Here is a 24,916-nt window from a genome sequence, read left to right as displayed (position 1 = left end):
TAGGAAGGGCCAGGTGACACACAAGACCTCTGAGATGGAAATGAAGGCCCTGGGCAATGGCTTCATTGCAGCCATACCAGCCTCCAGGCACCCACAGCTAGTTGTGGCTCTGCACCCCAAGCTGTGGGACAACCAGCCTTCAGGACACCATGTGCAGGAGCCCTCACCAATCAGCTCTGAGGGGACATGGGGGAAAGACATGGGCATCTGGGCTTTCTACTGTCCCCTCAGTGAGACATAAAGAAAGGAAATGTGGATGATTCTCCAAAAAGCACCCAGGACAGCACCTTGCCCAACCGCAAGATTATTGGATGGAAGACTCAGCCTTTACCCAATCATCTCTGAGGCTGGGCATGCAAGAACACGATTGGCTGGGCCTTGATGCTAGAACCGATTGTCTGGGACTTGATGCTAGAACATGATTGGCTGGGCCTTAATGCTAGAACACGATTGGCTGGGCCTTGATGTTAGGACCTGATTGGGTGGGCCTTGATGCTAGAACCGATTGGCTAGGCCTGGAAGCTAGAACACAATTGGCTGTCCTGGAAGCTAGAACACAATTGGCTGTCCTGGAAGCTAGAACACAATTGGCTGGGCCTGGAAGCAGGATTTTTCCCACCTCTTTATCTCACCCTGCTGCCTCCAGCTGGCCTCCATTCATCCTGTGACTTCCTAGATCTCCTGCTCTTCTCAGGCTCCTGAAGAGCCTGAAGTTCACGCACTGCCACCCCCTCAACCTGGGACACCAGGCACAAATGAATCTTGGGATGGTGGACATTGTCAGGAAGACACCAAGGCAGCTTCGGCAGGCAGGACCCTTCCTCAGCGGACGCAAGCTTGTCCTTAATCCCCTTCTGTAGGAATGAGGGACGAGGTGCTTGTGCCAACCCTCAGGGTGGCCCCCTTTCCTGCTTGGCCACTGTGCCAAGTAGACCCTTAAGCGGGGTGAGATGGACATGCAGGGTAGGTGGCTGTCAGTGTCCCCCTTTAAGCATGCTCCTGGCTGGGAGGGGAGGGGAAGAGAGGAGAGGGGCAGGGCTGGAGGGTGCAGACTCAGAGGCCGTCAGGGTCTTCACTGGGCTGGGGATGGTCTCATGGCCTGGAGCCCCTGCAGCTGCTCCTCGCAGGCCCTGTCAGGCAGCAGCACCTCCACGGTGTAGCTGACCTTCTTGGAGTGCATCAGGCTGTAGGTGTTGTCGAAGCGCAGGACATCTGTTTAGGGATGGATGGGAGGGGAGGGATCAGGTGGAGCCAGTCCTGCCCATGTTCACACCTGGGACCCTTGAGAATTGTCTGTCCCGGGCCATGGTGGAGGTGGGGGTAGGGAGGGGGAGGGGGTTGAGGGAACCTGAGGGTCAGCAGCAGCTGAGAATCCCAAGTTCACTGTTGGCTCTGCTGCCCCCTTGGAAGCTTTGTGGGCTACCTAAAGAGGTCATGGGGACCGCCAGCTTGTGGTGTGACTCTATACATCAGCATGTCACAGCCCGCCCCCCTGCCCCCCCCCCCTCACGCCAATGGAAGGTATGGTGGTTTGGATAAATATCCCCCACAAAGGTCCAGAAGGAAAGGCTTGGTCCCCATGGTGATGCTGTTAGACAGTGCTGGAACCTTTAGAAGGCGGGCCGTTGAAGGAAGTCCTTAGGCTGTATGGGGGCGGGGGGGGGGGCGGGGATCATGCCCTTGGAAGGGATTGTGGGACCCAGACCCAGTTCTCTTTCCTCTTGCTCCCTGGCTTGTGATTCTGCCTTGCGAGAGGCCCCCAGGCCCCCAGGTCAACCCATCATAGATTGAGGCCTCCAGAGCTTGTGAGCCCCAAAGTAAACCTTTCTTCTATCTCAGTGAATCCTCAGGTGTTTTGCTATAGTACCAGGAGGCTAACAAGGAGAGTGGGCGTTGCTGCTTCCATCCAGACAGCCTCTGGGAGGCATTGGGAAGCCAAGGCCACACGACTGCGGGAAGCCTTGCCTTGGGGGGCCCCTAGAGTGGGGTGGTGGACGTAAGTGGGGGGCTTCATACTACGTTCACGGCTGTTCACTTTCCTGTCATTTAGCACAAACAGCCCAGTATGGAGATTTCCCCACGGCTTGGGCTCTGAGCCCTGGCTTTTCTTCTGCACCCATACCCAGGAGTCACCCATAGACCCAAGATCCTGAAGCCAACACCCCTGGAGACCAGGGCTCCCCGCATTCCCCCTGAGAGCTAGGAATGAAGGGCACCCGGAGAGATGGGGCTGCAAGACAAGATCAGCAAAACAAACAAATGAACATGACTCTAGAAAAATCACAGCTCTTACAGACGCCGGCTTTGAGGCAGGTGAGGGACCCGTCCTCGGGCACCATGTGGGTGTTGTAGCGCTGGCTGGCCAGCACCTCAGTCATCTCCGCAGCCTTCTGCCGCTCCCCCATCTTGGTCTTCAGGAAAACCCCGAAGCCGATGTCACCACCATCCGATGAAAACTGCCACCTGCAGTGGACAGAGCTCAACTGGCCACCTGCCCAGGCTTTGGGGCCCTCCACCGTGTGTGCGCGCGCGCGCGCGCGGTGCGCGCGCGCGCGTGCGTCTATCCTAGGGCTTGAACTCAGGGCCTGAGCGCTGTCCCTGAGCTTTGTTGCTCAAGGCTAGCGCTCTACCACTTGAGCCACATCGACACTTCCGGTTTGCTGGCGGTCTCACAGACTTTTCCTGCCCTGACTGGCTTTGAACCGCAATCCTCGGATCTCTGCCTCCTGAGTCACTAGGATGACAGGCTGTGGAGGTCCCTACCTAAGCACACAGCCGGGGAACAGGATCTCATGTTCCACATGCTGGGAGGAGGCTCGGCCCACAGATGTCGTGTGCTCGTACTGCACCTTCACCTGTTTGCACATGTAGTACTTCTGGGGCACATCACCCCCATAATTGATCTGCACAGGAGACAGGTGAATGAGTAACAGGGCCACCGCCATCCCTCCCTTCCCCAGATACAACCCTGGCAACTTGTACCTTGGTCAGACATTTGGGGTTGCCATCGGGATCCGTCATGGTCCCCCCAAACTCCACGGGAAGCTGGTTGGGGCTGATGAACTTGTGCAACTCCTGCTTCCAGTTGTCTGTGTGGGAGCAATCAAGGGCCCAGGGAGGAGAGGGGGCTCTGAAGGGCTCCAGGAGACTCGTGGGGAGGGAGGGAGGCTCTGGGGGGCCCAGGGAGACTGACAGAGAGGAGATGCATTTCTAGGGTTTGGGGAAGACTGAGGTCTCGTGGAGAGAATTTGATGGCCCCAAGCATCGTCAGCTTGCCACCTCACTGTCAGGCCAGAGTTTGGGCAGAGGCCAGGACCAGTGAGAGAAGAGGGTGAGCGAGGCAGAAGTCCCCCCACATCTACTCACCACCCCCCCAGGCAGATGCTGAGATGAGACCTGCCCAAGAGGGCACAGCACTCACCTCCCAGAATCACGATCTTCTTCTGGGTCACCTCACCCATGAACGACTTGACCAAGTTGAAAGCCACTGGGAAAAGCCTGGGGGCTGAAACCCATGGAAGTCCCTCAGGAGGCCGGACCCAAGACCACCCAGGTCAGTAAGGCTACAGCCAAGGGACTGTGCTCAAGGGATGTTGGATAAGGGTCTGGATTCTGCCATTCCCTGCTGTGTGACCTTCCACTAGTGACTCGCCCTCTCTGAGTGATGTTAGGGGTGGAATGTGAAAATACAGGTGAGATCATGCTGGTGGCACAGCACCTGGCTCTCAGTAAGCCCTTTGTTAAGGTGTTGGGAGCAAGCAGGACCTAAGGTCAGCGAAGGTGACTCCAAAATGAAGTTTCTTCCTTTCCACACTCAAAGATTTTCCCAGGTAGCCCTGGGATATCTTGGGGTGTAAGCAAATGGGGAGTTTGCTTTAGAACCCCTGTCCTACACGGAATCTTTCCTGCTCACTGAGCACATTATGCAGGCAGCCCTCTCCACAGAGTGTCCGGTTTAACATCTGTCTTGTGGAGCAAACTGTCTGTGGAGAAACTGAGGTTCAGTGGGATGAAATAGGCTTGCTCAGAGTCACAGAGCCTGGGTGAGTTAACCCCAAATCATCTGACTCAGGCCATAGAAGATAGGGACAATCCCCTCTCCATATGTGAGCACTAGCTAATATGGCCCACGGACCCTCTGGTACCAAGAAAATAACAGCAAATATTTAGTCATTTTCATCTGACATCACTGTAATACCCGTGGGCAGCATTTTTTTTCTTTGACAGTCCTGGGGCTTGAACTCTGGGCTTGGGTGCCGTTCCTGAGATCCTTTTTGCTCAAGGCTAGTGCTTTACCACATTGAGCCACGTTGCTACCTCTAGCTTTCTCTATGATTAACTGGAGGAGAGAGTCTCAGGGACTTTCCTGCCTGGGCTGGCTTGCACCTGCCATCCTCGCATCTCAGCCTCCCGAGTGGCTAGGATTACAGTCATGAGCCACCAGTGCCTGGCTAGGATTTTGAATATTACAAAGGACAGGAACTGAAAACACAAAAACCAAACAAGTCACCAGTTTTCCACAAAAGGATGATTTGAGAAACCATGAACTGTGTGTGTGTGTGTGTGTGTGTGTGTGTGTGTGTGTGTCTGTGTGTGTATGCCAGTCCTAGAGCCTGAACTCAGCAGCTGGGCACCATCCCTGAGCTTGTTTCGCTCGTGGTTAGTGTTCTATACTTGAGGCACAGCTCTACTTCCAGCTTTTTGATGATTAACTGGAGATAAGAGTCTCACAGTCTCTCCCGCTCTCCTGTCCAGGCTGGCTTTGAACCACAGTCCTCAGATCTCACCTCCTGAGTGGCTAGGATTCTAGCCATGAGCCATCACTGGTGCTTGGCAAAAACATTAGTTCTTAAGGCACTGTCCCCCTTCACCCACCCTGCCCCCCACTTCTCCCTCCCCAGATCAAGTCAATAATGGGCTCACCTCGAATCACAATTAATTTCTTCACTGACTCAGGATAATTTGCTTCTATGATTGCAAAAAACTGTGAATGGAGAATGGGTCTGGGTCATGCCTGTGACCTCCAGATTTCTGTTATACGCCGCCCTCCTCCACACCCAAGGCTGACAATAAGAGGCCTTTCCCAAGAGCAATTGCCTGCTCCTCAGTGCCATTCTTGCTCCTCTTTCTCCTTGGGCCAGCTGGAGGCTTTCTCCTTGGTGCTCCTGGAGGGCCATGGCTCCCTCTTGGCCTTGGGACCATTGACATTTCCGCCTACAGCCTACTACCACCATACAGCCTACTACCCACCTCACCTGCTGGTAGACCTCCACAGCTGGCTTCCACAGATGTCTTAGGCTCAGTCCCTCCATGTCAAACACCATCACAAACGTCTCAATCTTCCTGCCCAACTGCATGGAGCAGAGCAGGTGCATGTGTCAGAGCCAGGGAGGCTGAGCTCCTCTCTCCACCTCCCTGCCGCCATCCACCCTGGCAGCCCGCGGCAATTCCCATTTAGGATCTGAGGGGACACCGTACCCCCAGGGCCTGAACCCTGGACCTGTCTGTAGGTTCCTGGGGGGTTATCACAGTTAGCTGACACTATGATCTAGGGTCAGTTAACAGCATGATTTAAAACAAGACTCTCCGGAGATTTTGCATACAATCGTACAAAGTCGGCTTTGGTTTTCATGGGGACTGGTTGGTTCCCATGGTTCTCAGCTGCCAGAATCTACAGCTACTCAGTCCCTTCAGGTAAAGATGCTGCAGTGTTGACATATAACCTACACATGTCCTTATGTATACCTTAACTCATTGTTAGATGATTGATAATAGCTCCTACGATGTGCATACTATACAAGCAGTGGAGAGGCTGAATTGCACATGAAGTAATAACAAGGAAAAAAATCCATGGGTATTTAGTAAAGATCCATTTTTCTCCTCAAACACACACACACACACACACACACACACACACACACACACACACATTCTTTCCTAATACTGGAGTTTAAACTCAAGATTCCTCCCTGACTTGGCTTCCTGGCTCTGCTGATGCTCTCCCACTTGAACTAAGCCCCTCCTAGCTCAGCAGTTTGCTGGTTATTTCAGAAAAGTCTCTTGGATTTTTCTGCACAGGCTGGCTTGGAACCACAACAATCCTCAGATCTCAGCCTCCGAGGTAGCTGGGATTTACAGACATGAGCCGCTGGTGTCCTGGCAAGGGCCTGTTTTTATACCCAGCATTTGTGACAGGAGTTGGGGATTGGGGCGGGGGACCTCTTGTCCTGCGGAGTCAGCCATTAGCCAATTCATGCTGTCATAGTGTAGTATGTCCACTAGAGGGCAGGCGTCTAGCGTCATAAAACCAGGGCCAGTACACCTGGTGTTAGGTTGACTCGGGATCCACCTGCGGCTCAGAGAGGCGGAGAGAACAGAGAGATGGAGCGACAAACCCCTGCTCTACCGTCAATCCTGAGTGTTGAGAGCTGGGGGGTAAGCTGAGGGACAGGGTGCGACCCCTCCCTGGCCCTGGGGACCGCCCCCTGTGGCTAGACCGGGTGTCTGCTGTGTGTCCCCTCCCTCGCCGGCTCACCTTCTGGCTCTGCAGGTCGCACTGGTGCAGGAGCAGCTCGCAGACCCTGATGCGCTTCCGGATCAGCTCCTGCTTGGAGGCTGACAGCAGGAGGCCCTTGGGATCCAGGGTCCCAATGATATCAAACCACACCGGGCAGCCTTCATAGTCATAGCTGCACAGACCGCCTGAGTCATACAGCTGGACCACCTGCACACACAGGTAAGGGCGGGACTCGAGCATCGAGTGGCTGGACATGGAGAGTTGGGGAACCTGGATGGGGGTGCTCAGTGGTGTGGGGGAGATGGTACGGCGCTCACCTCTGAGGGCTGCCATGTAAGAATATGGTCAAGGTCCTGCTGCTCCCGGAACTTCATGTGCTGCAGAGGCATGGCAGGAGATCAAGAGTCCACCTGTCCCAAAGGACCCTGTGGACATCTGGGGACAGCAGCTCAGTCCCTGGGCCCCAGGGCCACCAAAACACTGAGAGAACACCCCCAGGCTCCACCTGGCGCCGGGGGAGAGGAGAGGAGAGCTTAAAGAGGGAGGAAGCCAGGCACTGGTGGCTCATGCCTGTCATCCTAGCTACTCGGGAGGCTGAGATCTGAGGGCCAGGACTTGAAGCCAGCAGGAGCAAGAAAGTCTGGGAGACTCCCATCTCCAATGAACTACTCAGAAAAAGCTGCAGGTGGCACTGTGGCTCAAGTGGTAGAGCACTAACCTTGAACACAAAGAGGCTCAGGGACAACACCCAGGCCCTGGGTTCAAGCCCCAGTGTGGGAACAAAAGTAAATGAATGAAAAACATGGGAGAAGGAGCCCAGTGTGATGCAGAAAGGAGTTTGAGGAAGAGGAAGGAGGACACCAGCTGTCTGGGGTGTGGCACGAGGGAGGCGGACAGGGGGGCAGGGGCTCACCTTGCGGAGCATGTCCTCAGACTTGTGCAGGTCAAAGTTCCGAGCTGCAAGCAAAAGAGGAAAGAAGATGCCCGGCCTGGAGTGACATGCTCCCTCTGAGGGCTTGGGGGACATAGTAGGGGTACCCTCTGCTTTTTTATCACACCCCAGGAATACATGGGAGGGTTTGGACATTCTTGTGTGTGTGTGTGTGTGTGTGTGTGTATGGCAGGGGGGATCCTAGGACTTGAACTCAGGGCTTAGGTGCTGTCCCTGAGCTTTGTTGCTCAAGGCTAGTGCTCTACCACTTGAGCTACAGTGCAACTTCGGGCTTTCTTGGTAATTCATTAGAGATAAGAGCCTCATGGACTTTTCTGCCTGGCTTTGAACTGCAACCCTCAGATCTCAGCCTCCTGAATAGCTAGGATTACAGGCATGAGCCACAGGTGTCTGTCAGGAGACCAACATTATAAGCCCCATGCTATGTGTCTACTTCCTGAGCGAACTGCTGGCGTCTCTCATCTCAACTGAAAAATCCACCCCCATAAGATGGAACAAGTTTAAGTGGTTTGTTGTTGTTGTTTTTAACCCCTAAACCCTGGTATTGTCTCTGTGATTCTTAAACTTTGTTGAAACTGCTGCTGTAATTCTTTAATGAAACGCCTTCTCAACCTTTATTTAAATCCACTTCTTAAGTGTTTGCTGGGCATCTTGTTTGGTGTTGTTGTCATGGAGATTTGTTGTCATGGCAATGGTTGCCAGGCCTCCTTAGAGCCCATGGGGGGAGGGTGTATTCATTTTGTGTCTGGGGATGAAATAACTCTGTTCTTGGGGAACTGAGACTGATCAAAGGCAAGCTCAGAAGAGACTGTCCAGTGAAAGTCAAGGTCAAGCTCAAGGTCAATCTTGTCACTGCTCAAGGATGTCTCAGGCATTGACTCAGTGATGAGAGATAGACAACACTGAGGTGTGGAGACTTGGTGCTGTGCTAGTTGCACCCTGGAACTCAGATTCAAGCCCAGAGCAGGTGAACTCATACTCTGACTTTCTTACCATTCAGGAACCCTATCCCCCAACGTGTCCTATCCCTTTCTCCGGAGTCCTCCCTGTGTTCCTCCCACTGTGCCTCACCTCTGAGCCAGCGCAGGAGGAAGTAGTCATCGGCCTTGGGGAGGGCAGGCAGGATGTCCTGGAGGTCCTCCTGGAACTAAGGGGAGCACAGGGGAGACGAGATGAGAGGCCCCAGCCTCCCCCGCACCCTCCACCCTCCCCGCCCCCAGCTGCAGTCAGACAGTGCTGTCCTGAGCCACTGTCTCTGCAAACAGGGCACCCTGCCCACCCCAGGAGGAGCAGATGGGTCCTTCTGGAATGTTCAGGGTGCTCCGGCCCCCAGGCTCATCCACAGCTCTGAGGTAGAGATCCCTGGGTGACTGCTGGATGTGGAGGCAAGCTAGTGCCCTCCCTAGCCTCAGTTTCTCTGCTGGGAAATGGGGGGTGGGTGGGTAATGATAACCTTGTGCCAGTCAAAGGAATCTGGCATGTAAAGCCCTTAGCCTCTGGCCCAGCGCAAAATGGTGCCAGCTTTATGTGGTCCACCTGGCTGGATCCTCGAGGGGCAAAGTCAAAGGCATGGGGTGGACAGAGAGCCTGGTGGGGGGGGACTAGCAGGCTAGGGGTGACCTTTGGGTAGAGTTTAAAGAAGCCCCTGGGAACTGGGGGCTGAGACTGAGATTCGAGACCTCACTTCCGCAAGGGCTGTATTTATTTATTTATTTATTTTGGCCAGTCCTGGGCCTTTGACTCAGGGCCTGAGCACTGTCCCTGGCTTCTTTTTGCTCAAGGCTAGCACTCTGCCACTTGAGCCACAGCGCCACTTCTGGCCATTTTCTGTATATGTGGTGCTGGGGAATCGAACCCAGGGCTTCTTGTATAGGAAGCAAGCACTCTTGCCAGTAGGCCATATTCCCAGCCCCGCAAGGGCTGTATTTAGAGATGCATCTGAAAACTATAATTCATGGAGTTTAAACAGATCTAAGTTAGATCTATCAGAAGCAGCCTTGAGAGCCACCTAGCAGATTGCCTTTGGCTTTATGGAGACTATCTAGAAGAAGGCATGCCTAGCCAGATGCCTGTGGTAGCTCAGATCCATACTCTCAGAGACTTTGGGAGGTAGAGTTTAGGAGGCTCATGACCTGAGGCCAGCCCTGACAGGAAGTTCCCGAGACCAAACTGGGTACTGAGAGCTCATGTCTGTAATCCTCACTACTCAGGAGACTACGATCTGGAAGCTGAAGGTTTGAAGCCTTCAAAGCCAGGCAGAAAAGTTCACACGACCCCATCTCCAAAACATCCAGCAAAAAGCCCAGCTGGCACTATTCATTCACAACAGCTAAGATATGGAAACAGCCCTGATACCCCACAACAGATGAGTGGATCCAAAAAATGTGGTACCTGTCTATTATGGAATTTTATACAGCCATATGCAGGGAAATGGATGGAACTAGAACAAATCATGTTAAGTGAGGTAAGCTAAGCTCAGAAAGACAAATGGCACATGTTCTCTCTGATATGCAGAAGTTAGATCTAAAATGCACTGGAATATGACAAATTACACAGGATTCTAGATACTCACATGCAGTGAGGCCAAAAGAGGATACTCTTAGGAGAGAAACACAAAGGTGCCATGCATAAGTGCCTCTTCGTATTTATATAAAATACTATATGTACTGAAACAAACTCCAAGATATGAAAACAAGAACCTTCTTTTTCTTCCTTCCTTCCTTCCTTCCTTCCTTCCTTCCTTCCTTCCTTCCTTCCTTTCTCTTAGTTTTTACTTTTTTGATGATTTTGTCTTCTTTATGTCTGGTATGGGGGGAGGGTGAAAAAGTTCAGCAGTGGACCTCAATGCACATTGATGAAAGTCAACTATACAACTCATGTGTGGAGATGGGAGGGAGGGACTGGGAGAGAGTGAGGGAACAGAAGACACTGTACAAGGGCTGGGAATGTGGCTTAGTGGTAGAGTGCTTGCCTAGCATGCATGAAGCCTTGGGTTCTATCCCTTAGTACCACATACACAGAAAAAGCTAGAAGTAGCACTGTGGCTCAAGTGGCAGAGTGCTAGCCTTGAGCAAAAGAAGTTCAGAGACAGTGCCCAAGCCCTGAGTTCAAGCCCCGGGACTGGCAAGAAATGATAAAAGTAGAAGACACTGTACAAAAGGAAATGTACTCATTACCTGACTCATGTAATTGTAATCTCTCTGTACAAGAGAATAACAATATATTAATTTTTAAAAGCCAGGCTGGAAGTATGGCTCGAGGGTTAGAGCACCAGCTGCATAAGCAAGCCTCACTAACATGAGACCCCTGAGTTCAAGCCCTGGTTCTGACGCAGAATATCAGTTCTCAAGACCAGTTAAAAAGGCTGGGCACTGGTGGCTTACACCTGTAATCCTAGTTACTCAGGATGCTGAGATCCAGGGATCAAGGTTCAAAGCCAGCCTGGGCAGGAAAATTCTTAAAACTCAGTCTCGAATAAACTACTCACAAAAGGCCAGAAGTGGCCCTGTGTCTCAAGAGGTAGAGTGGTAGCTTTAAGCAAAAAAAAAAAAAAAAAGAAGGTCAGGGACACAGCCCAGGCCCTGAGTTCAAATTCCAGGACTGGCACAAACAAACAACAACAAACCCCCAGGTATGGTAGTTCACACCTGGGACGTGCCACAGAGGAGGATGGCAGGCTAGGCTGGCCTGGATATAAATGTGAAACTATCTCAGATATAACCAAAGTGAAAAGGACCCCAGGGGTGGGGGGAAACTCAAGCTGTAGAATATCTGCCTAGCAAACTCTGAGTTTGCCCTGAGTTCAAACTCTAGGCTTCCAAGAAGAAAAAAACTTCATGCATTGATTGCATAATGTAAAAGGAATAAATAATAATTGGCAAGTAACTTCAGTATCGTCAGCTTCTATATGAATCTGAACAGGGAAGGAAAGCTTCATGGAAAAGGGAGACTGCGGGGGGCGGGCGGAGGAGTGGTGTCTGAGAAAGTTGTTGGGGGGGTGGTGCCCTTGGGAGCAAGAGAAAACCACCAAGCAGGTGCTGACACAGGTTAAAAGTCATTTTATGATGACAGCCTCTGGCAATGTGACCAGATGTGGTTCACACCAGGTTCAGGAAGAATCTAGAAGGAAAATAAATGTTCCTGGGCATAGTTATCTAGAGCTCTGGGGCCTTGAGAAAACGCTCAATCTTCTTTCTCCATTCCCTTTTCCCCCAAGTTAAAAAACAAGAAGCCATTCAGGAGGCCGAGGTCTGAGGGTCCAGGTTCAAAGCCAGCCTGGGCAGGAAAGTCCATGAAAACTCTTTTCTCCATCCAACTAACTACAAAAAGCTGGAAGTAGAGCAGTAGCTCAAGTGGTAGAGTGCCAGCCATGACTGAAAAAGCTAAGGAACAGTGCCCAGGCCCTGAGTTCAAGCCCCAGTACTGCACTAAATAAACAAAGAAAGAAAAAACACACTAAGCCTTCATTACTTTCAAATAATAATAAAATTAGTAATAATATAACAATAATTTACCTTGCTTGAAGCTGTAGCATGTAAGGTATCTTCACTATAATTCAGTCCAAAGGTGTCCAGCCCCCCCCCCAGCTCAATGCCTGGGACCCTGCTATGTCCCTCAGTGTGGAGGTAACTCACCCACACTTCTCCACCTAAGAACCCCTTTCTGTCACAGGAAGGTCCTCCTTTTTATTCTGTTGTCCATTGTAGGGCTTGAACTCAGGGCCTGGGCTGTTTTTAGTTCAAGGCTAGTTCCCTGCTACTTTGAGCCACAGCGCCCAGTTTTCTGGTGGTTCGTTGGAGAAAAGAGTCTCCCGGACTTTCCTGCCCAGGCTGGCTTCAAACTGCCATCCTCAGATCTCAGCCTCCTGGGTAGCTAGGATTACAGGCGAAAGCCACCAGCAACCCAGCCATGGGCCCTCTTTTATTGCCTTTATTGTGGGCCTCATTTCTCCCTGGAGAAGCCTTCACTAGGGGAGGGGGGAGAAGGGGAGGAACACCCCTTCACCACAAGCTGTTGGTTTCTTCTGCAGACCACACATCCCGCAGTTTGAACTCAGGACTTCGTGCTTGCTACGCAAGGCAAGCACTCAGCCATGGAGCCACACCTCCAGCCCTTTTGTTTTTTTATGGGGGTACTGTGGAGATGTGGTCTTGCTTTCCCGGCTGGGTGGGCACCTGGAACTCCTATCCTCCCATCTCAGCTCCGAGCTCCGGGGAGCAGACAGTGTGCCAACTGTGCCCAGTTTATTCGTTGAGAAGTTTCTTTTGGGGCGAGGGGAGTCTGGGATGGCCTCAAACCACGAGCCTCCCAATCCCAGCCTCTCTGATGGCTAAGATTACAGATATTGGTCTCTGGGCCCCGAGGATTCTCCACAGATCATAAGCTACTCATTCACAGATTCCCCCAAGTGTGAGCCGGGGCCTGGGGGCTCCGACTCCCCTTTTCTTGTCTGTGGTCATATGCCCCTTTCAGGGGGCAGTTTGCCGGACACCCTCCCCCAAGTCCCTCCATTTCCCTCCTAATAGAAGAATGGACGACTGGAGAATAGGTTTGAGCCTTGGAGTACTGAGAGAAAGAGAAATCAAAGGACGGAATGGCGCAATCTGCCTGCGCGCTCTGGAACCTTCTGCCGTTCTCTGGAATCCACCCGTGCCAAGTTCCCAGGAGCCACACTGGAGTGCCACCCTCTCCCCCACCCGTGGGGACGCAGGGCCAGGCAGGGGCGGCAAGCTGGCTCTGTCCCCTACCCCCATCGAGAGGCCCAGAGGGGGATCCCCGGCCTGGCTGCCGCGGAGCTGAGCGCCCCTGGGCCCCGTCCCAGCCGAGGGGGGCAGCGGGGGCAGCGCGGGGCTGCGCGCCCCGCCCCGGCCTCTCCACCCCCGCCCCGGGCCCTCACCCTGGCCAGCGCCTGCTGCTGCTGCGGGCTCAGGTCGCCGACGCGGCCGCTCATGGTGCCTGCAGGGTGCCGGCCTCCGTAGACCCGGGGCCAGCGCCCGGTTTTGCCTGGAGAGGTTGGGCGTGGGGCCCGCCCCAGAGGGACAGGGCTCGCCTCGTCCCGCCCTGCCCTGGCCTTGCTTCCCCCTGGGGTTTTTGTTTTTCCTTCCAAGCGCACCCCAAAAGTGTCCCAGAGCTCAATCTGGGGCAGCAGGTGGCCTCCGCCCAGGCCTTGCGCCCTGTGAGCTCTGACTCACTCCCAGGTGGCCCGCAAAGGCGGGCATGGGCGCGGGAGGGAGGGACAGGGGGAAGAAACAGACAGAAAACAGCCGTTCTCAGTTTCTTTCCTTGCTCCTTCCCTCCTCCCCAGTAGGTGAGTTTGAACGCAGAGCCTTCCACTTGCTGGGCAACTTCTGTACCATTTAAAGCCTTTCTGCTTGTCTTATTTTCTTTTTGCTCCATTTTGCCCCAGGAGGTCTGGACCTTGAGCCTCCTATTTACACCTCCCAACTAGGTATTGGGATGCTAGGTACTGCTCACAGCCAGGTGAGGCTAACTAGTTGAGATGAGACCTCACTACCGTTTTATTGTGGAGCGGGGGCTGGGTCAGTTTGCAACTGCCATGCTTATGATCTCCACTTTTAGAGTAGCGGGGGTTATAGGCATGAGGCACTGTACCCAGAGGGAGGAGCTTGATAAACATGAGGGTGTCAACATCCTTCAGTTTTGTTTTGAGAAGCCCCTCGGGCCTCCTTCCCCTGACCTTGAACCCAGGCTCACTGGCAGCTCTAAAGGGCCAGATGGACCTGGCTGCCTCCCTGGAGGTGTTGAGAAATGTGAGATAAGACAGTGCCACTTGGCATTTAGGCTGCCATGTCGATGGTTTCGTAATTACTGTTTATCCCCAGGGTCAGGAGCTACGAGGGTAGAGATTCCGGGGTGGCCCAAGGTGAGGAGCTCCTGGGTGAGACCCACAACTGGAGGGTCAAAGAGTGGGAGGTGCTGGCACGAGTTCTCCAGGAGGGAGTGGGAAGAGGAGTGGGAAGGGGTGGTAAAGGAGGGCCCGAGCCTTTGTCTTCAGTCCTTCCGTGGTGTCAGACCAAGTTCAAGGTGTCAGCGATGTGAGGAGCTGTGAGGAGCGCCAGCCGGCCGGCCAGGAGGGCCAGGAGAGCTTCTGAGTGCTGAGGAAATGATCACTCTGTGAACGTACACTGCAGCCTCAAGGCTGTTCGCAACCCAAATCCTTGCTTTGCCTCGGGACTCCCTCTTGTCCTGGATCCTTCTGGGGGTGTGACAACTGTGTGATCGCAATCCCCCAGGACAGTGTCACAGTTTGACTCTTCTACACCGCCCCACCATGCTCTGCTCTTGCTTTTGAAAACTGTAGCTGTCAGGAGGCGTGGCTCCCAGATGGGTGGGGCTTCGTGAAAGGGCGTGGCCTCGTGGTGGGGCGTGGCCGGAGGCAGGGACGTGGCTCAGGCCATTGAGCATCTGCCTAGCAAGTAAGTACAAATTCAATCTCTAGTAGGAAAAGAAGAAGGAAAAATAAAAGAAATATAAAAAATGTAGGTACCAGAAAACTTAAAATTACACCTATGGTTCACATTTGTGCTTTGTATTATATTTTATTTGAATAGCATTTTTACTAAAGGGATATTTACTTATGTCAGAAGTAGAGCTTGAACTCAGGGCCTGGGCATCGTCTCAGAGGCTTCTCATTCAAGGCTAGTGCACTACCACTTGAACAACACCTCCAGGGGCTGGGAATGTGGCTTATTGGTAGAGTGCTTGCCTAGCATGCATGAAGCCCTATGTTTGATTCCTCAGCACCACATACACAGAGAAATCCAGAAGTGGGCACTTTGGCTCAAGAGCTAGAGTGCTAGCCTTGAGCAAAAATAAGACAGGGACAGCGCTCAGGCCCTGAGTTGAAGCCTCAGGACTGGCAAATAAATAAATAAAATAAAACAACAGCTCCACTTCCGGCTTTTTGATGGTTAACTGGAGATATGAATCTCATAAACTTTCCTGCCCAGGCCAGCTTTCAATGGTAATCCTCAGATCCCATGCCTCCTGAGTAGCTAGGACTACAGGCACCATCAGTGCCCTGCTGATTTGGAAGAGTATTATTCTAACCCTCTGAGTGCTGGCTTGAATGGCCTGATGACCCCTTTTCTCTTCCTGCCCCAGGTCCCTCCTGACTCAGCTGAGGCCTGGCTGCAATGGTGCTGTCTGGCAGCATGACACATGCCCACACTCGCCTTCCAGGTATGCATGCAATTCCTGACAGCTCTCTTGGGTCCCAGGTGCCAGGTTGGCAGGTCCAGGAAAAGGCGGTGGCCTGCCAATGGAGTGAAATGGCACAAGATACACACATCCTTCATTGTAGATAATGACCTGAGAGTTTGGAGGAGCCCCAGAGCTCTACCACCTCATGGTGACATCCACCCTGCAGATATCCCAGCTACTTGGGAGGCCGAGGGTGGGAAGACCATTTGAGGCTGCCTCTAGAGAAAAGTTCATGGGAGCTCTTCTCATCATAGCTGGGGGCAGTGGCTTGCAACTGTCATCCCATGCTACCTGGGAGGCTGAGAATGCCAGACCAGCCTGGGCATACAATTATGTAAGCCTCGAACTCGCCACCTCCATAGGGAGAAGTTGCCTGCAGTGTAGTACACCTGTGACCCAGCAGCCACAAGGAGTCTCAAGTAGGCGGGTGGTGGCTCAGGTGGACACCTACACAGGAAGGCTCTGTCCTAAAAAATAACCAGTGAAAGACAGAGCTGGAGGTGTGGCTCAAGTGGTACTGCCCAAGCCTAGCAAGTGCAAGGCCCTGAGTTCAAACTCCCATGGAGTGCCAAAAGAAAATAAGAATAATTTAAGCTGGTGCCAGTGGCTCACGCCTGTCATCCTAACTGCTCAGGAGGCTGAGATCTTAGGATCACAGCTCAAAGCCGGCCTGGGCAGGGAAGTCTGTGAGGCCCTTATCTCCAATTAACCACCAAAAAGCCAAAAGTGGAGCTATGACTCAAATGGTAGAGTGCTAGCCTTGAGCAAAAAAAGCTCAGGGACAGTTCCCAGGCTCTGAGTTCAAGCCCCAGGATCAACACACACACACACACACACACACACACACACACACACACACACACACATAAAGTCTGATTTCAGTTCACTGAGGAGCTCCAGGCTCTGCTGTAATCCAAGCCGTCCCCTCTCAGTAGCAGGGGGCCGCTGAAGGCTTAGAGAAAGACACTAGGATGACCCACCAGAGCCGGAAGTGGATGTCCAGAGTGGGGAAAGCAATGGGGAGGCGGGAGGGAATCATGGAGGAGCAGAGAGAGGCAGCACCTTCACTCAGGCTCAGCTTGCGATCCAGCGGCCATTTCTCTAGCTGCCATCTAGCCTGGCTTTGCTCGTCAGAACATGGTCCTGCTTCTGACTGGCATCTACATCCATTCAATAAATGCTTTCACTTCACAAACCCCTTGGTCCCCAGTCTTATTTCAATGATGACATTACGTTACACAGCACTGCCCAGAAGACTTTTAAAAGGACCCCAGCCAGGTACACCTGTAATCCTTAGCTACTTCAGAGCCTGAGACCTAAGGGTGGTGGTTCAGTCAGCCTAGATTCATGGACTTTCCTGCCCAGGCTGGCTTTGAACCATGATCCTCAGATCTCAGCCTCCAAAGTAGCTAGGATTACAGGTGTGAGTTGCAGGCACCCAGCCCTACAAGTACTTGGAATATGAATCTGGGTCTGGAATTCAGTGAACAATTTTATTTCCCACTTGCAAATATACTTTTTAAGAAATTGCACAAAAATTTAAAATTAAGGAAAATAAAAATATAGATGGATTTGACTGCATTCAATGAAAACACCAAAGTAAGTACATTTATCAGCACAATAGAAAGACCTGCAGAACAGAAAAGTCACTTCTCATAGATTAACCTCCACAATATGAAAGGACTCTCATCAATGAAATGGACAACCCTTGTCTAAAATGGGCAAAGAGTATGAACCAACCTTTTTCCAAGAATACACGCAAACACCCAATGCACACAGGGCTGCTGCAATGCAAGTCGACACCACAGGAAGTCCTGCCTCTCATGTACTAGAATGGCCATCTTCTTAAAAATGGGAAATAAGTCTTCACACTAATATGAAGAAAATGGGACACTTGTTTGCGGCTGGTGGGAATGTCACATGGCTGTAAAGTTGCCACAGCACTCAGCTTTCTCATTGGTTGAGATGAGGGCTCCCTAATGTTTGGCCCAGCCTGGCCTAGAACTATGCTCCTCTTCATCTCAGCCTCCCCCATTGCCAAGATTACAGTCCCAGCTTAGGCCTCCCCACTGTGTCCCTGAGCCATGCACTTCAGCTCTCTCTGAACTGTGTCTGGGATCCTGAGTGTTTTCCTGGAACTGAGGCGGGGGACAAAGGGCAGGAAGGGGATAAGACGGGGTCCGAGGTCCCTCAGGTCATCTGAGGATTGGCCAGCCCCAGGAAAGGGAATGTCTGAGTGAAGAGAGCCCTCTAAGGCTAGGGGAGCCAGGTTTGAGGTCACGTTTGGGCAATTCCTTTTCTCTCTTAGGAAGGAGACAATAAGGAAGCAGCCTGCCGTAGGGGTCAGGTCATGATCTTGAGCCTCAAGGAGCCTCCAAGCCAGGTTAGATAGGAGGGTAAGTCTGAGGCTCAGAGAGGTTGAGCAGCTTAGCCAAGGTTACACAGCCTGTGTGTGACCAGAAGATCCTCTGTAGACAGGCCCTGGGAGGGGTGGGGCTGTTCATCAGGGCCACCGCACAGGGTAAAGCAACACAACTGACTCAACTGGAAGTAGCCCCATGTGGCCTTTGCTTTTTTGTGTGTACTGTACCTGGGGCTTGAGTTCAGGGCCTCCAAAACAATAAAAATATGATAATAATAATAATAATAATAACTACATCACACAAGCAGGTAGAACAGGTCCTGATTCCACCATGCCTGGTGCTTCCCTCTTGTGGTCATTTTGAGTATTACACCAAGCTAGTCACTAGCATGGGAGCTTCAAGGCCTGGGGGTGGAAAAAGCGGTTTCTTCTCCATCCTGCCACCATCCCAGCTGGCATTGGCCCCAGCCCCCATTCTTTCGCGCATGAAACAGTAATCTCCCATCACATCCAACACCTGACACTTGCACCCGTGAGTGGCCTGGACAGAGGTTGGTGATGCCAGATTGAAGACACACATAAAAGTGGTTGAAGCTGGGTGCTAGTGGCTCACACCTGAAATCCTAGCTACTCAGGAGGCTGAGATCTGAGGACTGCTGTTCAAAGTCAGCCCAGGCAGGAAAGCCCAAGACTCCTGTCCAGTTAAAATTTGTCCAGAAAATTTTAAGTGGAGCTGTGGCTCAAAGGGGTAGAGTGCTCACCTTGAGCAAGAGCTGAGGGACAGCACCCAGGTCCTTGAGTTCAAGCCCCAGGATGGATGGACACACACCATAGTGGCTGAGGCATCTTCCTGTCAGCTTTTACAAAGGCTTGTCCCCCCCCCAACCAAGGCAAGATAAATAAATAAACCCACCCATGCTTCTAAACCTGCAGTTACCTCAGATTCCAGGACCAGCAGTTTCTAAGGCAGACAGCTGTAGGATCAGAGCATGCAGGCAGGAGCTGAGGCTGGGCAGGGACTTGCCCAGCCACCTCCGGGGCCAGAACAGAGACCATGATCACCAACCAGGTCGTGGCCGTGGATCACTCCTGGTGCAGACCTCCAGCCCTGCCCCCAGGCCTTCCTCTATGCCTAAAGCCCACGTCAGTACCACAAAGCTGGACGAATGCTTAGGATATCCCCCAAAACATCATTCCCCCCCCCCACTTAGCAGCAAGGGGGGTCATGACAACATGTCCATGCATGCATTCCCCTCCTATCTTCTCACCATTAATTCTGCTTATGTGTATGCACACACGCATGTGCATACCTGGTATGGGAGCTTGAACACAGGGCTTCTTGCTCTGGCTTGGCTTTTTTTTTTTTTTTTTTTTTTTGCTGGTCCTGAGGCTTGAACTCAGCCTGGGCACTGCCCTTGAGCTCCTTTTGCTCAAAGCTAGCACTCTACTACTTGAGCCACAGCGCCACTTCTGGATTTTTCTGTGACTTAAATGGAGATAGTCTCACAGATGCTGGGTGCCAATGGCTCATGCCTGTGGTCCTAGCTACTCAAGAGGCTGAGATCTGAGGATTGTGGTTCAAAACCAGCCTGGGCAGGAAAGTCCAGGAAACTCTTCTCACCAATAAGCTACTCAGAAAAGCTGGAAGTGGCGCTGTGGCTCAAGTGGTAGAGCGCTAGCCTTGAGCAAAAAGAAGCCAGGGACAGTGCTCAGGGCCTGAGTTCAAGCTCCAGGACTGGCAATAAATGAATGATTCACACAGACTTCGCTGCTCCAGCCGGCTTCAAACCTCGATCCTCAGATCTCAGCCTCCTGGGAAGCTAGGGGCCACTGGGGCTGACTCGTGGCTTTCTCACAAGCTGTTTCTCTTGTGGCAGCTGCCTCTCTGGTTTTCCACTCTCCTCATCCTTTCCACAGGGCCCAGGCAGTCCTGCCTGGATTACAGCCCCCCACCCCCCCCCCCCCGCCCGCCCTCATCTCTGCTCTACCCCAAAAGTAAAAAAAAAAGAAAACACCACTTCTTAAAGATTTATTGGGCCAGCTCCCAGCTCAGGGCTGTGTGCCTCCCTGCCAGGCCTCCTAGTCTCCATAGCAGCTGTGGCTGGTCGGGGACATCTAAATGCCCCACTCCTTCATTCCTCCCCCAGTACCTGCTGTTGTCAGTCATGATGCCATGGGGTGATTTAGCTGGGCAGAGGGACTCCTGGCACCAGCCTGCCAAGTGATCTGGGGCATATTTCTTGCCCTATCTGGGCCTCAGTCTCCTCATCCTCCATGATTCCCCATCCGGAGCCAAAGAGAGGTCCTCTCGCCGTGAAGACAACCGATTCCACAGAAACAAATGGGGTCCAGGCCCAGCCTCTGCAGTTTTCTGTAGCTGCTGCTCCTTGAGGACTTTGCCTGCAGACTTCTGTCCAGCTCAAACCCATGTAGGTGCCAGGACTGTGGACCTCAGGGAGTCGGTATCTACATTCCCTAGTGGGAGGGAGCCAACCGAGGGCCAGGCACTAGGGTGGAGTCAGGAGCTGGGCTTCCCCACAGATGGGTAGAACTTACGCAGGCTGGAGTCCAGGAGGAAGTCCACTGACCTGTGGGGAAAGTGCAGATGGTGAGCAGATGGCCAAGAGGTGACCAAACAGGAGGCAGCAAGCCAGGGCTGACTCCTAGAAACATGGCCCACACGTTCTCCAGGGGAGAGATCCTCTCATCAGGCTCTGCCCATCTTGGGTTACATGGGAAAGGCAAACTCAAACCAGAATAATAGCATCTTCCATTTCTTTACCCAGCTGGGGAAACTGAGGTATCAGGCAAGTAAAGGATTCCCTCCTATCCTCAAACTTGGTTATGCTCCCCCTGGGGAATGTTTGTCCCACTCCACAAATGACCTATTTGGTTCCAAAAGCAAGAATGGCCAAGGCTAGCCAAGTAGAAGAGGGAAGCTGGCTCAGAGGCAGGTATTCTGGATGGACCAGTGAGAACCTTTCTTGCGATTCTAGCCAATCAGAAAAGGGAAACTGGCTCAGAGGCAGGTATCCAGACTAGATGGGCCAATGAGAACCTTTCTTGAGATTCCAGTTGAACACTGGAAGCTGAGGAAGGCAGGGCCATCCCTGCTCTCACAAGGGGAAAAAGTGGGGTAGGGTAGAAAGAAGGGCCAAAGAACAGGGAGAGCTAGAAGCTGAAAGATGTCATTTGGGTGCCTGTACCCAGCCACACCTGAAATCAACACAGGTTCTAATCTTCCTTTTCCTTAATATCCTTAAGGTTATTGTTTTGTGTGTTGTGATGCTGGGGTTTGAACCCAGGACCTTGTGCATGCTAGGCCAGCACTCTACCACTAAGCTATACCCCTGTGAGTTTGGCTCTGGTCACCAACATTGCCCCTAGTCCCACCACTCCAGGGCACACTCGCCCTTCCCTGACCCTGGTGGTTTTGTAAGACTAGGTTTTCTTCTGGTAACTCACTTGTTCTCTGTCCCATACCCTCAAGACATCTCTTCCTTTACCACCAAACACCTGCCAGATCACAGGACAAACAGTACAGACTGTCCTTTCTCCTTCAGAGGGTTTGCCCAGGTGCGAACTCTGTCCGGGGACTATTTGTTCTGTTATCTTTAGAGCTCAGGGTCTAACCAGACCTATGGAACAGATGAGGATCCAGGAGGCCAGGAGGGCACCCACCTGTCAATGGGGTGGATAATGAGAGGGATGGTCAACAGTCCCAGCGTGGTGGTGGTCCACTTGCGGACCGGCAGGGGCCAGCGGGTAGCAGTGCCCAGGACGTAGAGAGAGGTGGCACACACACGGTTGATAGTGAATCCTGGGATGACCACGGAGGCCAGGGCCTGCCACACAAAAGTGTCGACCACGGCCACCGTCACCCTGGCGCTGCGGCCTGCCTCAGGGCCCCGCACCTGGTGGGCAAGGAGACACTTCATTCAGGCAATCCTGCGGATGACAAGGAGGCTGGCCAGGGATGGGGAAGGGGTGGAGAGACAGTGGGGGGTAGAGGGGGTAAACGCACACTCACCTCTCCTGCCTTCTTGCCTTTGTCCATGGCATCTGCCAGCACGTAGGAGCTGGCCACACCGTAGCTCAGCCACACCACAGCCCTGGGCACCATGGAGCGGAAAGCCTCTCCCACCTCATTGGCATAGCCTGGGGATGAGGGTGGGGACGGATCATAGGCCTTTCCACAGGAGGTCCTGGAGAAGGCCCTTTCAAACCCTAGCAGGCTGAGACTGGAGCCTGGTGGCCTAAGGTAAATAAGTGACTACCTCTCCGCCTCCAGGGCTGCAGAGGGTGCGGGTGGTAAGGTCCTCTTTGACTCCAGCGCCACTGGAGGGGACGGAGTCACCATTACCACGGCTCCTTGGTAAGAGCCAATTTAAATGACTGCTTGGATTTCCTACCCCGGGTTCCATACGAAAGAGATGAGAGGCAGCCAATATAAATATAAATAAATATATATAATGGATAAATAACACAAAAACTATATATAACATTACAGATATAACATGTAACAACATATACGTATATTACATAAATGCATATATATATACATATGTATATATTCAATCAACGGCCCCCCATGGGAGGCATTTATGGGGCGCCCGGCCTTTCCTCAGTCCACCTTTAGGACGGGCCCCGAGCAGAGCCGACCCCGTTCCCACCCGTCCCCCGGTGCTGTGTGACCTTGGGCGAGTCCCTAGCAGTCTCTGAGCCCGGGTGGGGAGAGGAACTAAGAGCGGCGCCCCCATCCCGGCCCGGCCCTGCGCCCGCCGCCGGCGACCCCGCGCCCCAGCCCGGGCCCGCGTGTCCGGTGCGGTGCGGGGGCCGCAGCGCCCGGCACCCCGCGCTCACCCAGGTACCGCACCCACGTGTCCCGGTAGAGGTCGCGCTCGGCGCCCGGCGGCGGCGGCTCCATGGCGCTCCCGCCCGGGCTCGAGTCCCCCCCCGCCGCACCGCGCCGCGGGGCCGCACCGGGACCCGCCGAAGGTCGGGGGCCGAAGGACGGCGCCGGGCTCCGCCGCAGGGAGCGTCTGCAAACTACCGCGTCCGCAAACTGCCGCGCGCTCCAGCGCCGCTCGCGCCGCCCGCGGCCCCCACCCCACCCCCACCCCACCCCCACCCCCGATTGGCGCCCAGCTTCAGCCCGGGCTGCGCGCGGCGCGGGGTTTCCTTGTCTTTTCTTCTTTTCAAAGGGACCGACTGGGAAGGTTCCAGAAGGAGACGGACAGCTCCCACCGCCACGGCGGACCTCGAGCCCAGGTCCTCACTTCTTGGGTCCTTAAGATGGTTAGGATTCAGAGTGTGTGTGTGAGTGTGTGAGTGAGTGTGATCTCATGCATCCTGTCTGTCTTTTATTAAGCATTGTTATTATAAAGGCGATGCACACCGGGCGAGGGCTGGTTTTAAAGGTGATCACCGGGCTGCGCCCAGCTAGGCCCCCTGCCCCAGGGCTCTTTATGCCCCTGCCAACCTGGGGCCCTGTGCTACCGAAGAGGGAGAGGGAGAACAGAGGCACGGAGAAGCTGGGGCCACCTTCCTGGGGGGGGGGGGGGTCACACCGCTGAGAAACGGCGTCGGTGTCGTGGGGGGGTTAATCTAGGCGGTGGGGCTTCCGATCCTGTGTTCTCAGGGCGAGCTTGGTTAATGAGAGCGGGGTGGATGGTGAGGGCGCAGAAGTGGGGAGCCTGCGCCTCCAGGCTCATCCCACAGGTGTCAGGTTTATTTACCGAGCACTCCTTCTGGTACTGGATCGGTGAGCACCTCTTTCTGCCTGTCCATGGATGGATGGCCGGACGGACGGACAGACAGATGGATAGGGCAAGGAGAGACAAGACTCCAGGAACGGGCTGGGAATGTGGCTTAGTGGTAGAGTGCTTGCCTTGCATGCCTGAAGCCCTGGGTTCGATTCCTCAGCACCACATACACTTTTTAAAGCCAGAAGTGGTGCTGTGGCTCAAGTGGCAGAGTGCTAGCCTTGAGCAAAAAGAAAGCCAGGGACGGTGCTCAGGCCCTGAGTCCAAGCCCCAGGGCTGGCAAATAAATAAATAAACTAAATAAATAGGCTCCAGGAAAATAAGCAGAACAGAGAGGTGTTGGGTGGTGAGGGATTGTAACAGGGGAGACCACTGGAGGGAAGGAAAGGGGCAGCGCCACTGAAGGCAAGGGAGTCCTGGGTTCAAATCTTGATTAATGTCAGATGCATTGTGCTCATTCACTGGCAGGTTGAATTGAAACCCTTTTGTACAACTTAAAGATTTTCTTTACAAAGAGGAGAACGTTTAAAAAAGACGTTACCCTCCCCTTGCCCCAGTCCCCACGTCTGTAAGAAATGAGGGGCACCCGCACCACTTCCACTCGGTCCCTAGGTCCCCAGTACAAACCCAGGAGGCCTTGCTATCCAGTGGTCGGTAAAAATGAGCTCTTCCCACCACAAAAGACAAGAAAGGCGAATCTTGATGTCCCCTGGACGCCGACATCACGTCCAGCCCCAGGAGGGGCAGGTGGCCAGCTGGGCAGAGATCAGACTCCGGGAGGAAGGTGGGCAGCCCTGGAGTCCGCCACTCCTCTAACACCCGAAGTGCCGGCACGGAAATAGGAGACCGTCCCTAACACCACGTGACCCGCTACTCCTCGGGCTCCGCCCGCTTTAAGCCCTCCACGTGCTCGCCTGGACCCGCACGTAAAGAACTGCCAAAGGGGGCGTGGCCCCTGCCCTCACTATGAAGGCGTTCTGGAGCTCCCTTGGTGCCCAGCACAAAGATGGCGGGGGACACGCCCTCACCCCGGACCAATCAGAAACGCGAGTTGGTAGAAGGGCCTCGGGGGGAAAGTTCGGAACGCTGCCCTGCAG

General features: G+C 53.4%; 2 protein-coding genes across 2 annotated transcripts; both read right to left on the bottom strand.

Annotated features, from left to right (window-relative positions):
• Positions 1 to 1,065: 1,065 nt before the first annotated feature.
• On the bottom strand, positions 1,066 to 13,490 carry LOC125349281 (SEC14-like protein 4). The gene is made up of 12 exons (XM_048343290.1): positions 13,366 to 13,490; positions 8,541 to 8,616; positions 7,431 to 7,474; positions 6,835 to 6,894; positions 6,536 to 6,724; positions 5,256 to 5,351; positions 4,924 to 4,984; positions 3,422 to 3,505; positions 2,983 to 3,089; positions 2,764 to 2,903; positions 2,294 to 2,463; positions 1,066 to 1,212 (listed from the first exon to the last, which is right to left on the bottom strand). The coding sequence occupies exons 1-12, from the start codon at positions 13,417 to 13,419 to the stop codon at positions 1,073 to 1,075; spliced, it is 1,221 nt and encodes a 406-aa protein (XP_048199247.1). The 5' UTR covers positions 13,420 to 13,490; the 3' UTR covers positions 1,066 to 1,072.
• A 6,580-nt stretch (positions 13,491 to 20,070) lies between these two features.
• Positions 20,071 to 23,058, bottom strand: Mtfp1 (mitochondrial fission process 1). Its single transcript, XM_048343289.1, has 4 exons — positions 22,918 to 23,058; positions 22,085 to 22,212; positions 21,736 to 21,968; positions 20,071 to 20,642 (listed from the first exon to the last, which is right to left on the bottom strand). Exons 1-4 carry the CDS (start codon positions 22,979 to 22,981, stop codon positions 20,573 to 20,575), a joined length of 495 nt encoding a protein of 164 aa, XP_048199246.1. The 5' UTR covers positions 22,982 to 23,058; the 3' UTR covers positions 20,071 to 20,572.
• Between the last annotated feature and the right edge of the window lie 1,858 nt (positions 23,059 to 24,916).

Source organism: Perognathus longimembris, chromosome 3 (assembly GCF_023159225.1).
Source record: "Perognathus longimembris pacificus isolate PPM17 chromosome 3, ASM2315922v1, whole genome shotgun sequence".
Classification (NCBI taxonomy): Eukaryota; Metazoa; Chordata; class Mammalia; order Rodentia; family Heteromyidae; genus Perognathus; species Perognathus longimembris.
Note: the sequence above shows the minus strand (reverse complement) of the source record. Positions and strands in the feature narration are given on the sequence as shown.

Coding starts and splice junctions, on each gene's coding strand:
- Mtfp1 (XM_048343289.1), bottom strand. CDS start 22,981: ATGGAGCCGCCGCCGCCGGGCGCCGAGCGCGACCTCTACCGGGACACG. Junction 22,213..22,917: donor CACGTGGGTGCGGTACCTGG/GTGAGCGCGGGG, acceptor CCTCATCCCCAG/GCTATGCCAATGAGGTGGGA. Junction 21,969..22,084: donor AAGGCAAGAAGGCAGGAGAG/GTGAGTGTGCGT, acceptor CTTGCCCACCAG/GTGCGGGGCCCTGAGGCAGG.
- LOC125349281 (XM_048343290.1), bottom strand. CDS start 13,419: ATGAGCGGCCGCGTCGGCGACCTGAGCCCGCAGCAGCAGCAGGCGCTG. Junction 8,617..13,365: donor AGCAGCAGGCGCTGGCCAGG/GTGAGGGCCCGG, acceptor TGCTCCCCTTAG/TTCCAGGAGGACCTCCAGGA. Junction 7,475..8,540: donor CCTCCTGCGCTGGCTCAGAG/GTGAGGCACAGT, acceptor TTTTGCTTGCAG/CTCGGAACTTTGACCTGCAC.